Consider the following 12,612-nt stretch of genomic DNA (forward strand, 5'->3'; position numbering starts at 1 on the left):
AATCGCCGTTGCCGGGGATCGAACCCGGGTCTCCCGCGTGACAGGCGGGGATACTCACCACTATACTACAACGACTTCGGATGAATGAGCGAGAATTAATAATTAGATCTTTATTTGTTTCAAAAAAATTAAAACGCCGTTGCCGGGGATCGAACCCGGGTCTCCCGCGTGACAGGCGGGGATACTCACCACTATACTACAACGACTTCTGATCAATTAGCGAGAATAAATAATTAAATCTTTATTTATTTAAAAAAATTAAAACGCCGTTGCCGGGGATCGAACCCGGGTCTCCCGCGTGACAGGCGGGGATACTCACCACTATACTACAACGACTTCGTTGTATGATGATTTTATTAAAGGTAAATAAAACTTTATAACATATTCATTGCATTTTATAATGATAAAATATTATAAAATAATATGTTCAACCTATCTAATTTGCACGTTCAACTTGCCTAACTTACTAATTGGCTAAACTGACCAAATCAAGAAAATATCGAATAAGAAACTTTAAGAAAGAATATTGTATAACTTTAGCAATTTTTTTCCCCCTTTTTTATCATTAAATAGTTAATCTTGTATATTCTTTTTTTTTGGCCTACATTTTTTTCTCAATCTTTTGATGTTCAAAGTAATCACAGTAAAAGTCCTAGATTTTTATCTGTTATTGTTGTTTTATGAAAGGCAAGGTTAGTATATTTTTAAAATGTAATGTTGGCATAACCAACTAATCATATAATTCTTTTTTTTATTTGCTAGTTAGCCACTAATTTGCTTCCTAAAATACTTTTCCCACATATTTTCTTAACTCTCCTTTTCAAAAATTGAAAATTTAGAGAAAATAATAACAATAATTGCCATCGCTTTTTTATTTTTTTTCTATACGATAAAAATCTATTCTATATAGAAGATACTTGCTCTTTCTAAAAAATAAGAAAAACGAAAATTAGAATGCATTCTAAGAAAACCATCTCGCATTGCTCAATCAGTAATCCATTCCTTGCAATTTAATCAAATCCAACAAAAAGAGCAACATAAACCCTCAGATCCACAAAATCTAACAACGAATCCAATCAAAAGGATCTATTTCATAAAAAAGAAAAAAAATAAAACTTAATTCAATGGGGCCCCCAAAGGAGCAACTGCAGCACCGTCTCCGCCTTCTCCTCTTCCCTTCTCTTCGCCGTCCTCATCGCCGCCTGCTCCTTCTCCTCCGCCTCCGCATGCAGGACATCAGAGTTCCGCGGCCGCTCCTCTTTGGTCTTCTTCTGTGGCAGAAGGGCGAACCGGAAGGTGGCTCCCAGCCCCCTCTCCCTGTGGTTGCACATGTCCTTCAGCAGAGCAGAGCAGAGCAGAGCCGAGGGCAGTTTGATTAATCGCACCGGTGAGCTTAATGATCAGTCTGTTCTCGTAGGCGATTTATTTAGAAGGCCGACGATAGATTCGAGATCCCGGAATCGGATCCACGCGTTGGATGCAGTAGATTTAGTTCTGTAAATGTACTTGTCGCTGTTTTATATTTGGTTTCACTGTGTCATCCACCGGATGGTGTTGAATCCACTGGCAGCCACACAGAAGCAGCTACTTGTTTTTGAGTTTAGCGAGAGGGTTTTTGGTTTGGTGGATTAGGAGAGTCAAAATGATTTTTAAACATTTTGATCTTTTGTCACCATCAATCCCATTCTTCATGTCGGCGTAACATACGAATCCTCGTGCTGCGGGTCGGTAGGGTATATCAAATTACCCATACGTATACCGCGAAAATTTTGCACAAAAATCTATACCGTTACCCCAACGATATACCGGAATTTCGGTATACCGAAAAGCATACCGCACAATGTTCGACCTTGGTATCCAATGAGCCATGCATGACAACTGCCGACTGGTAGACTGGAGAGCCAAGCTAAGCCGTGGGCGGTATGGAAAATAAACAAAGAAAGCCAGATCGAGCCCCAGGTATCTGGAAAAACCAGCAACGTCCCTTGTTTTCTTCGAAACCCACCTTGTAATCCTCTCCCCCGGATTGGTCCTCTTTCCTCTTTCCCTTGAGGTCCGGAGTCCTTTAAAAGGAACCGCTTCTACATTATTTCCTTGATTTAGATCCCAACCAGCCACTTCTTCTTCATCAGCATCATCTAGTGCTCACTCATGGCTTCAGGGAGCAAGGCGTCATTGGTGGTCGCAGCGAGCGTGGCGGCGGTGGAAGCGCTCAAGGACCAGGCCGGGCTTTGCCGGTGGAACTACGCGCTCAGGTCGCTGCACCACCGCGCCAAGCGCAGCATCAAGGAAGTCTCGTCCGCGCAGCAGGCCAAGAGGCCGTCGCGAGATCAGGCCGCGGGGGCGGTGGAGAGAGCCGCATCCAAGCGCACGGAGGAGACCATGTCCAGAATCATCTACTGGGACGCCTGGGGACCCAAATTGTAGTCGCAAATAACCAAATAATCGTCTACCTCGATGAGTTGGGTACCACGTTACAAGCTATGTGCAAAATTGATTGGACGACGCTCGACAAAATGTTTCTAAAGGGAAGTCAGATGATTATACATGAGCGATAAATGTTTCTCCTATTACTACAAAACAAAATTACTGAACACAGGAACCTCGTGCAAACCTCTCTTTTGTCCCCGCAACATCAGTCTTCTGGGAAATATAAGGACAAAATTGTCGAAATCAGGAAAATAAGCTCGATTCGTAGTGCGAGGTAGATGCAACTTTGTGAGGGATCTGATCTATCAGAAGCATATCTAATTAGAAGTAAACAAGAAACACTCACGAGCAGCGATTCAATCCGTTAAAGAGGGAACAAAAGCAAGCCCTAGTTTCCGGGCAAAACCCAGAGTAATAGTCAATAGATCTTTGGGAGGAAGAGATACCAATGCAAAAGCTGGACAGATCAAACAGAAACATACCAAAATAGAAGATGGATCGAAGAGGCGGCTATCGCCGGCCGGGTAGGAGACAAGCACCCTTGATTCCCTGAACTGGAGGTCACGGCGATTTTTTTTTTTTTTGCAGAAAAATTTAATATTAAATGGCGTAAATACTTGCGCTTATAAATGGGCTGGCGCATACTCCGCATGATGGGTTTTGTAGAGAATTTGGACCATTTGTATTATACTCACGATGGATATTATAATATTTTTATGAATCATTCATAATTTTAAAACAGAAAAAAAAACATAATTCTGACTTTAACTCACAAATTAATATTTTTTTATAAATAAAAATTAAATAGAGAAAAATATTTATAATACTCATTTACATCGTTAAATAAAAATAAATTTTAATTATAAAAATCTCATTCTTATCTAATGAGAGAAACATTCTCTATTATTCATCTATTTATATCTTTTATTAAATTATCATTCATATTTATTAGATAAAAAAATATTTTTATCTATAAAATTTATCTTATAAAAAAAATATCTATGGGTAAGGGTGTAAATGAGCCAAGCTGCTCATGAACTATTCGAGTCTTGGTTGAAAAAAAGTTCGTTTGAGTTCGTTCGATTACGTTAATAAGCCGAGCTCGAGCTTGATTTCGAGCTCGAAGATATTATCGAGCCGAGCTCGAGTTTAACAGTATTTAGTTCGTGAGCTTGCAAATATGTTCGTTTAAAAATTCACGAACGTGTTCGTTAAGAGGCTCGTGAATATATGTGTATATATATATACATATATATATATATATATATATAACATGAATTATAAATTTTTAAATGAGTTATTTTCAAATCGAGTTCGAATTAAACTCGTTTAACTTTAAAATGAACTCATTTTCAAACTGAGCCGTTCGCGAACTATTTAATTTTATTACGAATCGAACCGAACTCGAGCTTAAAAAATTAAAGTTCGAATCGAATTCGAACCACACTCGAGTTAGAAAAAATAAACTGAGCTCGAACTCGAGCCTCTTATTGTTTGGCTCGGTTCGATTAGGTGAGGTTGATCCTAAGCATTTCTATGCGGAGATCCGCATTCTGCGTGAAGCGAGAGGCTTCCAGAATCGCCCACGGGTCTCTTTTTCTCCCTCAGCTCGGAATCAGATGTAGCTTCGAGCGAGGAGAGAGAGGAGAGGGAGAGAGAGAGGCAGTAATGGAGTTCTCGTATTACAGGTGGAAGAGCTTCAGCGAGGATGAGGATCGGCCGGATAAGCCTCGACTGTTCGGCGTCACGGAGATCAGGGGGCCCGACCACTGCCTCGTCGGCCGCCAGTCCTTCGAGGTGAAAATCCCTTCTTATTTAAGTTGTTTTCAGACCGATTAATTTTTTCATGTGCATCTATGGCGATGAGACGATCACAGCGCCTGTCGCTCATAATTTCTGTCTTCCTGATCGTTTTTCCTAGAGAATTACTCTTTGTATGTAGATCGTCAATATTAGGTTCTCCTTTGATGCCTTCCTCTTAGTTACCACCAATTCATCTATTTAGGGTTTATTCTTTATACAGTTTCTCATGGTTTGATGTGGAGAGACAAGTTTGTGGTGATGGGTTACCAGAGTCTGAGAAATTCACCACTTCTAGAGGGAATATGGGCAAGTTGCTGCTTGCTTGATCAATGATGAGATTGGAGAAGCTGTTAACGCTACTTATTCCCAGGCTCTAGCTTGATATGACCTTTCGTGGGGAGGTGGATTGGCAAACCCGACGAGTGATGAGAAAAAATTACCAACACAGACTAAGATTTGAACACAGGACCTCTTGCTCCAACACCATGTTCAACCTGATTGACTGTTCACATGTACCAAAAGCTTGATTCAATCTATATATTTATGTTATTAATAGGATTCTTCTTGTTGCTGACTACTTAAGGAGCTCTAATTGTTTTATATCCATCATGAAAGAGTGATCGACCAAGCAATTGCATTAAAAGATGTATGGTTTTATCATGATATAGTTAGCTCTCCTTTTTTTATCAGGGTCCATGTTTTGTTAGATTGTCTTTGGTCTATGATGTGTGACTTGAGAGATTGGACAAGTTTCTAAATCTATGTATTTAGCAGAAATTTCAATCTCTTCTCTTTTGTTTCAACCAAATAAGTCTTTGAAGCCCATGCTAGAGTAGCTTCTATATCTTAATGCATGTTAGATATCTCATGCCTGCAGAACTTAATCAATACCGTCATGACAGAAACAAAAAAGGTTCAGTAGCATTGTTATATCAGGTATACAATAAATGTTCAGTAGCTAGCAGTTCTTTTTCACCCTTCTCCTTCCTTTTCTTTGAACATGCCACTGTCTTAATCCAATATAGCACTTTAACAGAAGTTTCTGATGATGATTGCAGGAGATCTTGGAATCAATGGGAGAGTTTGTTGATGGTTTGAAATTTTCAGGAGGTTCACATAGTTTGATGCCGAATGACTTCATTAAAGAAATTACAGATTTAGCACATAAACACAATATATACGTCAGCACAGGTGATTGGGCAGAGCATCTGCTCCGTAAAGGCTCCTCTTCATTCAAGCAATATGTCGAGGTTTGTAGAATTCAGATATTTAGTTTGATGCTCTCCATTGCTATTCAGCTAGGAGACTTCCACTAATTTCCTTTTACAGGAATGCAAAAGACTAGGATTTGACACTATTGAATTGAATGCTGGATCACTTAAACTTCCTGAAGATGTACTATTGAGATTTATTCGTCTCATCAAGAGCAGCGGTCTTAAGGCAAAGCCACAGTTTTCAATAAATTTTGAAAAATCTGATATTCCTGTAGCTGGTCATCGAGCTTTTGGAGCCTACATATCTCCTGTTCCTGAAAGTTCAGGTAGCAGAAATACGCAAAAAAAAAAAAGCAGAAAAACAAAGAAAATAAAGGCTGTAACTTACTTCATAGAACTATAGTTATTTTGCAAATATAACCAAAGAAGGTCTACTTAGTTCAACAACCTTTTTGTTTCCTGTCATTTTTTCTTGTGATAGTACTTCTTGATCAGCTTTAAAATGCTAAACATGCTTAATGGCAATTGTTGGGATATGTAGAAAAGCTGGCCTTGATGCCATCTGCATTTCATGCAATCAAAATGGTAAAACCACTGCAATGCACATTGTAGAGAGTATTGGATTCAAAACTTTTGATTAGTGTACCTAGTGTTTGGATCAGAGTGTATCTGTGTATCACCATTACATAGCCAAAACCATTGTCCTGTTTCTTTTTAACTCTTGCATGCTAAATTTGAGCTTTGCTTACACTGAAATCCTAGTTTTACAGAACTAGTTGAAGACGTTGATTTGTTAATCAGAAGGGCTGAGCGTTGCTTGGAAGCGGGAGCCGACATGATTATGATCGATGCTGATGATGTTTGCAAGCATGCTGAATCTCTTAGATCAGACATTATTGCAAAGATTATAGGGCGTTTGGGACTGCAAAAGACTATGTTTGAAGCATCCAATAACAAGACCTCTGAGTGGTTTGTCAAACGCTACGGACCAAGGGTACTACTAACTACAATTGCGCATCCTTAGAGGTCAATTGAATCTTAGCATTGTGTCCTAATGGTGCTCTAATTGTGTTATAGGTGAATCTTTTTGTGGACCACTCTGAAGTGATGAATCTAGAATGTCTCCGAGGCCGCAACTTGGGAAGAAACCATTCATCTGTGTTTAGACCTTCATTTTTCCTGGTTTGATAATGCTCTATTACATCTATGTACGCATTGTTACTTGCGTTGTATGTTTTTAAGTGTGATTGGTCGGCGTGTAACTAAAACTCTGTCGAACACTGACATCTTGAATCGATATGGTGCACTGCTATATGGTGCGTTGCTTCATTCGTCTTGGGGTGTGCTCGAAATTGTAGAAAAAAATCTAGTGTGAAGGGGCCTTCACAGAGAGTTTTTTTTAATTTTGAGATTTACCAGAAGTGCCTATTCTGCTTACAGGAAGAAGAGTTTAGGAGTTGTAAAGAAATATGCTTGAATTAACTGATAATAGCTGCTTTATTATATCGAAAGTAGGAATCTTTACTACTTTTATCTCAAGAAATGCGCCTCGAATATGTCTGTATTTTATTTATTTTTTTCCTCCAAAAAACTACACATCGAATTACAACATACGCTCTAAAGGAAGTATGTGTTGCATATTGAAAATGCCAAGCTAGCTGTTCTTTGTTACATTACTATTTAGGAATAAAACCTTTTGCTGCTTTTGTCTAATTTTCTATACAATCATTTTGATCTACTTAGAAATATTCAGCTACATCCTACTGCCAACTTCTACATATGTGATATTGAACATCCATCAAGTGAAGTACGAGCACTTTGTTGCTGCTTGTCACTTAGTTTACTCTGAATCGCTCTATCAATATCCTCTTCCTTTGTGTCAACAAATTGAATTAGGTCCTTGACACTTTTTAACCTACCAAGGCGAACATTGGCTTCATGGATAATCTCTGTGTCTTTGGACTCGCCAACTTTTGTGCTGCTATACCTGATATATTGATGGCATATCTTTATGAAGAAAATTATGAGAGCAAGAACACAGACGGCACCACACAGCAGGAAGAGACCCTGGAAACTCCTGAGACCTAGCTGGTTCGCCCCTATGTCACTGCTGGAGGAAGAACAGCCAGTGCGAGTTAACCATTTGTCGTGGATTCTCTGTAGTTCCCCGCTCTCAGACAATGTCAGAATTGCAGTAGATAAGTCGACGGCAAGTGGAGAGTCCCTCTGGAATGCCTGTTTGACATTGAATTTGTCAGAACAATGTAGCAGATATGCAGACTACATTGTCGTTATTCATATTGCAAGAACAAAGATAAAAAGTTCTACGAGGTACTTTCTTTGTCAATAAGTTCATTAGATTTGTTCTGGTTTCACATTTTCTGAATTGAGCCTTGTTACTTAAGTTCAGTCTATTCATGCAACAGAGAGTCCTTTATGAAACTTGTAGTTTCTTATCCTAAATAAAAGGCAAAAAAAGGAAAGAAATTCAAGTTCCAGATAGCAATCCTTGAGTTGTTTGATCGAGACACTTACAAATCCCCATCCATTTTTGGTGAACGCTTCGCCGACGATCCTGAACTGGCAGTAAGTGGAAAGGAAGATCTCGACAAATGGAACCTCATCTACTATGGCTGCCACCCCACCACCCTCAGGTCCAAGCTCAAGAGCCTTTGCATATTGTTCAGGCGAGTTCAATGGCACAAGCCTGGATTCCCGAATGTTTAGCTCTTCGATCATATAATTCCTCGCAAACTTCCCTTCTTGGTAGCCAATAGGCTCGGTAGAGGAGATCAAGCCGTCGAGCCCTTTAATCCCCGAGGAGAGCTGTTGAACTGTGAGGATTGATGTTAAGCTAGCCGTGTAGCTCGAGTTGATAATCAGGACTACAAAGAGCCACACAATCAATAGAAGTCGTCCGAGGGTGCTCACTGTGTTCTCTCCTGAACATGTTCCAGACCAGATGCATAAGAAAAAACATCATAGCAAAGAAAAGAAAACCAAATCTATCTGATCCACAGCAATTCTTACTTACTATGGGAAAAAAACATGGTCGAGAAACTAAACCTGCAATATGGACACAGTGACTCAAGTCATTAAGTATTTCAAAACTAATATAGAAAAGAAAATACATAAACTAAGATGATACAGTGGTAGCGTACACAGTCAGTGACCATTTTGTTTCAATTCAGTAGTTAGCAGGAAAGAGAACTCACCAAAACATTGTTGCTATTTGTTGTCTGGGTTTACCACGAAACTCTGGGTTCATCCGATGTTCGAGGATCCAAACAACAGTTCCAACAAGGATGAAGAAAGCTGCAGTGACACACCACATCTCTACTGAAAATGGTTTCAGGAAGGCCAAAGCGTTGGTGCTACGCTCTCGGACACGAGTAACAATAACAAGCCCTGATTCAGTGTACGGCTGTGTAAAATCAGCGATTCTGGTTCTATTTCTCACGATAGCAAAGTCCCCTACCGCCGCATCAAGTTCCTGCAGAGAGAGGAATTTCAAACGATATCAGTGATAACGCAATTAAAGAATCAGCATAGTTTATGACAAGATGAAGCACGCACATTCCGAGCTACCATGTTCACAATTTCATCATAGTTTGGATTCTTAGAACCATTTCCGATCAGCATAAATGAACATGGAACTGGATAGGGCAACAGCTTGATTGCAGCATCGAATACATCGATGCAAAAGCCACCGAGATTGTTCGAGTTTGAAGAATCTGTCACAAACTGTTTGAAACTTGCTCTGTTGGGGACTCCAATTCTCAGGGGTTTCCCATTGTTTGGAAACACCCAACCACGTGGACGCGTTGCTGAATCTCCAGGCCATATGACACTCTGTAGCTTCTGACTTTGGGTTGACGTGTTTGGCGGCTTCTGATACAAAATCTCAGGAGCTACGACTGACAGACCAGAGTAATTCGTCCAGTAGCCTATCAACCGAGATCCAGTTCCACCGATGTTCAGAATGTCATACGATGGCTGGATGAGATTCCTATCTGAATCAAATTGCACTCGACCTGAAAGGCCGGTGAAGTTTGTCTGCAGCAGTTGCTGGAGTAAGCTCTCGCCTGCATCGAAAACTTGCAGGGATGCCAGGTGAAGCCTACTGCCCTTAGCGTCCTGCAATCGAGGATTACCAGAGAAGTTGATCGTCTGTCCTTCGTTTAGAAATTGGTCGACTGCATGCGCAACCAGCCAAATTGAATCATAAGCATACAGACCGTAACTGTTCAATCCTGAAGTAGCTTCTCCTTTAGATATAAATCTCTTCTTCAGCGCAGAATCTGGGGTATGGTGTCGAAGAGCGATGATTCCTTGTATCAGGCTCATGGTGTTTGAATCAGCTGTTATGAATGAATCCAAACTGGAAGCGAGCCAATCACTGGTTATCCACACATATCCAGCGGCCATCATCCCCAGATCTTTCGCAAGGGAAAAGATGTTCAAGCCAGAGTCAGGATTGGCATGGACAACGTATACTCGAGACTCCATCAGGTTGACCCTCACCAGCACTTCTTTGATGGCGTTCAAGTCAGCTTTGGGAGAGAAACCTGCTTTGTAGGAGACCCTAGACCTCTTCGTTGCTAGTGCATCACCCAGAGCTATTACTCCTCCCCTTCCATAATCATCATCGACGTAGATGGCAGTCACCTCTCTCCATCCGTAGAACTCAACTAGATCAGCTACAGCATTCATTTGGAAGTAATCACTATGAGTTGTTCGAATGAAGTAGGGATATTCCCGGGGAGAAAGGCCTGGATCTGTAGCACCAAAAGCTAACAGTGGCACGTGAAGTTCATTGACGACGTGAGAGATGACATGGGCTATGCCGGACGATTGAGGACCAACGACAGCCACCACGTTCTTCTCCATCAGCTGTAAAGCTGCATTACATGTACGATCTCAATCATATGCAAGTGCAATTGAACTAAGCATATGCAAAGTTACTGATTTTCATATGGTTTTAGATGGGGGAAAAGCAGCAGAAACCAACATCATCAAGTTAATCGATCGATGATTCACCTTCGATTGTGCCGAGAAAGCCACTGCAGTTTGTATCTTGTGTGATGACATTCAACTTAGTCCCTGAGAGGATGGTCGGATTGGCGTTGACATCTTTGACGGCTTGTTGGATCCCGAGCATGGCTGCCCTTCCAATGATAGAGTTGTAGGTAAAAAGAGCGCCCACGTTCACCACGGAAGGCCTGGTGGTGGAGACGCTGCTCCCGTTAGCCGCCTCTTCTGCTGCCCCAGTCGTTACAAGCGCAGTCAAGAACCACAAAACCCACAGGGAAGCCATGGCCATCGACTGCAGCTGAAAACCGGCACTATTTATGCATTTCTTTTTCGCTCGAAATGAATTTTTCATTGGGAAGAAGGGAAAGAAAAAGTTTTCGTGTGAAAAAAGAGACTGAAACTGAGACAGAAAGTAGAAAGACAACCTGAAACCTCCTTTGGCCGTTTAGATGAACAATACCTCGTAGAAGATTGCAGTAGGAAAAGAACCTTGCTTGTTACTTTATTTTTGTGTAGAAGATTCCCCTATCTCTTTCTTCATCTCTATGGATAGCATCTCTAAGATTCCCCAAGCTCTGCAAGAGCTGCAAATTACTCAATTTCATGCCACTGCCAGAGATGGTCAAACCAGTTGATCAATTACTTTTGTAGATTCTCCAAAGCTGTATTCTGCGCTTTTTAATTGCAGCATGCCTTCAAGAATTTGTCCTCTCCTACTTCATCTACAGCTCACTTTCGAATAATTGGGAGAATGAATCCATGACCAGCAGCCTCGAAGAAGCATGGAATTTTAGAATAGTTTAGTTTTGCAAATTAAGTACTTTGTATCAGAATCACTAAGCTTTTTTTCCGCCTTTCAAATTCACAAATAATATCTAGAATGAGGACAAACCAGCTCATGTTTCCTTGGTTCTGGTTGCATAAATATATCAAGAAAGAATAAAAATAAAGCTGCCAATAATTGAGAGTTACTGGCAAACCAGAGTCACCCACAAAAGTTCACATCACGAGGCACTAAGATACGTTTACTCGATAAATCCCAGCATCCATGGAAGGAAGTGCAGGAGAAGGCGTCCAGCATCCGATTGCGAGAAAAATTCTTACAAATATAGGAGAGAACTATCTGAAAATTGCCCCGGGGACTAAGATACGTTAACTTGCATCTATGGAAGGAGAGGAGAGGAGAGTGAAAAAAAAAAAAAAATCTTGCAGTCCATCTTGCAGAAATGGCCTTGCAGCTTGTCCACGGCTTGCAGTTGCAGGCACCAATCTTTGATGCCACCTTGGTCAACGCTCATGTATAACGACGATCTTCAGCTAATGTCGATCTACGTGCAAGTGTGTTAATCGCCATGCGGCGCTTGTGCTTGCTGTTTCAATTTAGAAGAGGCGACTCTAGCTTTATCATACAGAAATGATAAAAAAGGAGTCGAATTTTGATGGATTATCAGAATGAATCTTGATCGATTATTAATCAAAATTTTTTGAAGATCTTTATTCGATATTAGATGGAATTCATACCGATATACTTTCGGATCGATGGAATTCATACCGATCTACTTTTGAATCCATTTTTGAGTACGCTTATTTAATTATTTTGGGATGATTTTTAATTATTAAATAAATTTTTTTTCATAAAAATCTAGAGACAATTACGCCCTAATTTCTCTTTATTTTTTCAATTTTTTTTTTTTATAATTCTCTTCAAAACTTCTATCTCTAGAATAATAGTTGTTTTGATCCCGTCACGGCGTCACTTTAGGCTAAAATTGAGTTTTTCATTATAAATAAACTCTCCTCGCCAATTTTCTCAATTATATAAATTATAACATGAATTTAGATTATAATGTGAAATAAATTGTTTCATTTTCAGAATCGCTAAATTAAAACATGCATTATCTTGCCTGTCGACCATAATTATTATATTATTTAAACTCCAGAAATCAATTTGTAAAAAGCAAAATAAATCCCAAACGCCAAGAAAGAAAACGTGCTCATTAAAACGTGGTGCATGAGCTGACACGTGTGTAACTGCAATACTGTCGCTTCATGCAGTTGGATAATAAAAGCTAGATAGAGAATTTCTCTACTGCTCCGTTTACACGGGAATTAATTATCGTTTGTGCAAAAA

The 12,612-nt window shown here is 40.1% G+C and overlaps 3 protein-coding genes and 3 non-coding genes across 11 annotated transcripts; 2 read left to right on the plus strand and 4 right to left on the minus strand.

Annotated features, from left to right (window-relative positions):
• Window positions 1-3: 3 nt before the first annotated feature.
• TRNAD-GUC (transfer RNA aspartic acid (anticodon GUC)) lies at window positions 4-75 on the minus strand. The gene has a single exon. It is a non-coding gene; the product is annotated as a tRNA-Asp (tRNA).
• Window positions 76-134: 59 nt separating this feature from the next.
• TRNAD-GUC (transfer RNA aspartic acid (anticodon GUC)) lies at window positions 135-206 on the minus strand. Its single transcript has one exon. It is a non-coding gene; the product is annotated as a tRNA-Asp (tRNA).
• Window positions 207-264: 58 nt separating this feature from the next.
• TRNAD-GUC (transfer RNA aspartic acid (anticodon GUC)) lies at window positions 265-336 on the minus strand. Its single transcript has one exon. It is a non-coding gene; the product is annotated as a tRNA-Asp (tRNA).
• Window positions 337-2,119: 1,783 nt separating this feature from the next.
• LOC141841340 (uncharacterized) lies at window positions 2,120-2,527 on the plus strand. Its single transcript, XM_074729492.1, has one exon. It carries the CDS (start codon window positions 2,152-2,154, stop codon window positions 2,425-2,427), a length of 276 nt encoding a protein of 91 aa, XP_074585593.1. The 5' UTR covers window positions 2,120-2,151; the 3' UTR covers window positions 2,428-2,527.
• Window positions 2,528-3,995: 1,468 nt separating this feature from the next.
• LOC141841342 (protein HEAT-STRESS-ASSOCIATED 32) lies at window positions 3,996-6,776 on the plus strand. The gene is made up of 5 exons (XM_074729500.1): window positions 3,996-4,227; window positions 5,292-5,483; window positions 5,563-5,773; window positions 6,218-6,441; window positions 6,525-6,776. The coding sequence occupies exons 1-5, from the start codon at window positions 4,099-4,101 to the stop codon at window positions 6,633-6,635; spliced, it is 867 nt and encodes a 288-aa protein (XP_074585601.1). The 5' UTR covers window positions 3,996-4,098; the 3' UTR covers window positions 6,636-6,776.
• A 55-nt stretch (window positions 6,777-6,831) lies between these two features.
• LOC141841341 (glutamate receptor 3.4-like) lies at window positions 6,832-11,348 on the minus strand. Of its 6 annotated transcripts, none has more exons than XM_074729496.1 (7): window positions 10,942-11,348; window positions 10,488-10,773; window positions 9,024-10,348; window positions 8,663-8,940; window positions 8,482-8,513; window positions 7,983-8,389; window positions 6,832-7,682 (listed from the first exon to the last, which is right to left on the minus strand). In XM_074729496.1, the coding sequence occupies exons 2-7, from the start codon at window positions 10,768-10,770 to the stop codon at window positions 7,221-7,223; spliced, it is 2,787 nt and encodes a 928-aa protein (XP_074585597.1). In that variant the 5' UTR covers window positions 10,771-10,773; window positions 10,942-11,348; the 3' UTR covers window positions 6,832-7,220. The 6 variants fall into 6 exon arrangements, with proteins under 6 accessions (XP_074585597.1, XP_074585598.1, XP_074585596.1 ...); XM_074729497.1 differs by having other exon boundaries at window positions 10,488-10,779; XM_074729495.1 differs by having other exon boundaries at window positions 10,907-11,348.
• Between the last annotated feature and the right edge of the window lie 1,264 nt (window positions 11,349-12,612).

This window comes from Curcuma longa, chromosome 11, assembly GCF_044706935.1.
Source record: "Curcuma longa cultivar G26 ecotype Majalengka, Jawa Barat chromosome 11, ITB_CL_G26_1.1, whole genome shotgun sequence".
Taxonomy (NCBI): domain Eukaryota; kingdom Viridiplantae; phylum Streptophyta; class Magnoliopsida; order Zingiberales; family Zingiberaceae; genus Curcuma; species Curcuma longa.